General features: G+C 49.7%; 1 protein-coding gene across 9 annotated transcripts in view; it reads left to right on the plus strand.

The window, feature by feature from the left end:
• robo2 (roundabout, axon guidance receptor, homolog 2 (Drosophila)) overlaps positions 1-2,500 on the plus strand; it is a 263,407-nt gene that overhangs the window by 233,800 nt on the left and 27,107 nt on the right. For all 9 annotated transcript variants that reach the window (XM_035534276.1, XM_035534281.1, XM_035534278.1 and 6 more), the window contains one exon: positions 664-706. In XM_035534276.1, the coding sequence (XP_035390169.1) occupies positions 664-706 (43 nt within the window). The remainder of the gene's footprint in view (positions 1-663; positions 707-2,500) is intronic.

Consider the following 2,500-nt stretch of genomic DNA (forward strand, 5'->3'; position numbering starts at 1 on the left):
TCATGTTATGGCAAAATCACTAAATACAAACCTGGAAAAAGAGACAGAGAAAGAGAGAGGCAATCCAAAGTTTTCCCTCTCTGTCTCCCTCTCACATACTCACACACAACCTCCTTCTACAGCACCAAATACCAGATCACATCATTTTAATAGCATAATTGTGGACCTTGAAAAATATTTCCACTGAAAATGATTCCACTGAAAACCTCCTACATAAACGAAAATAAAGATTTACAGAATAATAGAGGATGAACTGGGACCACTGTACTGGAATCACTGTACTGTAATCAATGATCTGTAATCAACTAGCTGTAATCACTGGTCTGTAATCAATGAGCTGTAATCACTGGACTGTAATCACTGGAATGAAGTCTAGTCATAGAGAGACTTTTTCTTCCATTTCTTGCCGTACTCTTAACCAAGGCTACTTCTACAACCAGCGCAGATGTTCTGGAACATTCTACTCTAACCCTCACCCTTTTTTCGTTTTTCTACCAGACCACATTTTAATATCAGGGGTCCATGAACCATCCAAGATTTAAATGGTTCCATCCAGATTTGATCACAGCATACAGCCCCTAAGAGTCCCTACCAGTAGCCTTACCTATATTATAGGAGTGTAATACTGTAGTAACTCTCTCTCTCTCTCTCTCTCTCTCTCAGTGACGTTCCAGCGTGTTGATGGGGGACTGATGACAAACGGAAGGTAAGGCCCTCCTTGCGCTCCGCACGCCCTCTCGTCTGTCCTCATCTGCCCTCCCCTCTCACCTCCTCCTCCTCCTCCGCTCATGCCAGAAGCAGTCCTGCTTATTAACATACTGTCAGTCACCGGCCCGTAACCTTCACGGGTCGGGACGGAGGTGCTCCCGTGCGCTCTGTCTGCCTCAACACTATTATTCCTTGCACCACTGCCCCGAGCCCCGCTCGTTTGTTTGGTGATGGGGTTTGCGCCACCTCTCATGCGGTCGTCTGGCGGGTGGTGCCGTTTCTGAGCCACACCTACTCCCTCTCCTCTCACTCTCCTCCTGTAGGTGTGGTACACACTGCCTGTGCTGTATGTGCAAAGATTCACTGTGTAATAGCAATATAATCCACGCGGCTTTAATGGTGGTTGATTTTGTGTGTGTGTGTGCATATGTATGTGCACGTTTGCGTGTGTGTGCGCGTTTGCGTGTGTGTGTGTATGTGTGCGCATGTGTCCGTTATCAAAGCGTCGCCCTTCTGGATGCTCAGCGGCTGCGTGCCATTTCCACATTCGTCAAGCTGAGCTCTAATATCGATGTGTGACTGATGGATCTCAGGATAAGATCTGCCTGTTTGTGTACCATGCATACTGCAAAGAGCACACACACACACACACACACACACACACACACACACACACACACACATCTCTGCACATCTCCCTTCACGGGCGGCTGGCCGCTCTCATAAATCTCGACCCCCAAAAAGAATTAGCAGAAACAGTTTAAGCATAGACGGGTTTTATTTTATCATTTGTCATGGCGTCCCCCCCCCCCCCCAGGAGTACCCCTGCAGTGATAAATTTGCCTGTCACCTCACTGAAGCGGCAAGGATATGAGCATGTGTAATAATGTAAAAATAATTACCCTGGGGAGAGGGGCCCAGACCAGGCCTAAGCTCTCCTGGAGCCTTTTAGCGGGCCCGCTCTGTGAGTGGGGCAGAAACCGGGCCTCATTTGAATGACACCGGCAAGCCATCGCATGGATGTGGGGGGGAGATTTTCCTATACGCCCCCACAGCCTTTATCACACCTCACTGGCTAAATCCACTCAAGATCTGAGTGAGTATAGTGTGTGTGTATGTGTGTGTGTGTGTGTGTGTGCGTGTGTGTGCGTGTGTGCGTGCGTGTGTGCGTGCGTGTGTGCGTGTGCGTGCGCATGTGTGTGGGTGTATGTGTATGTGTATGTGCGTGTGTGTGTGTGTATGTGTGTGTGTATGTGTGTGTGTATGTGCGTGTGCGTGTGCGTGCGCGTGTGTGTGCGCATGTGTGTGGGTGTATGTGTATGTGCATGTGTGTGTGTGTGTGTGAGTGTGTGTGTGTGTGTGTATGTATGTATGTGTGTGTGTATGTATGTGTGTGTGTGTGTATGTGTGTGTGTGTGTGGGGGGGTTCCTCTCCAATCCAAAGAGGTGTTCCGCCAGTGCCCCCAACCTCCCCAGCTCCGCCTCGGCCGTCCCGTAGCTCCACCATCGGCCACGCCTGCTGCGTGCGGACCCTCGGTCCGTCCTCCTCTGCTGGGACTCCACGGGTCCAGATGTTGCCGTTCATCGCCTTAATTAGACGACAGCACACGAGGACCTGTCTGTTCCCCCTCCGCTCCTCATTGGCTGCCGCAAATTGCTCTGACTGAACAATTATGCTTAATCGATCACAGAATAAATGATTCATGGAAGATGAATAGGTTGCAGATTGGTCGGGCCTGGATGCCTCGATTTTGGCTGCTGGGATGGAATTGATAGAATCCGATTATTTATC

This window comes from Electrophorus electricus, chromosome 15 (assembly GCF_013358815.1).
Source record: "Electrophorus electricus isolate fEleEle1 chromosome 15, fEleEle1.pri, whole genome shotgun sequence".
In the NCBI taxonomy this organism is placed as follows: domain Eukaryota; kingdom Metazoa; phylum Chordata; class Actinopteri; order Gymnotiformes; family Gymnotidae; genus Electrophorus; species Electrophorus electricus.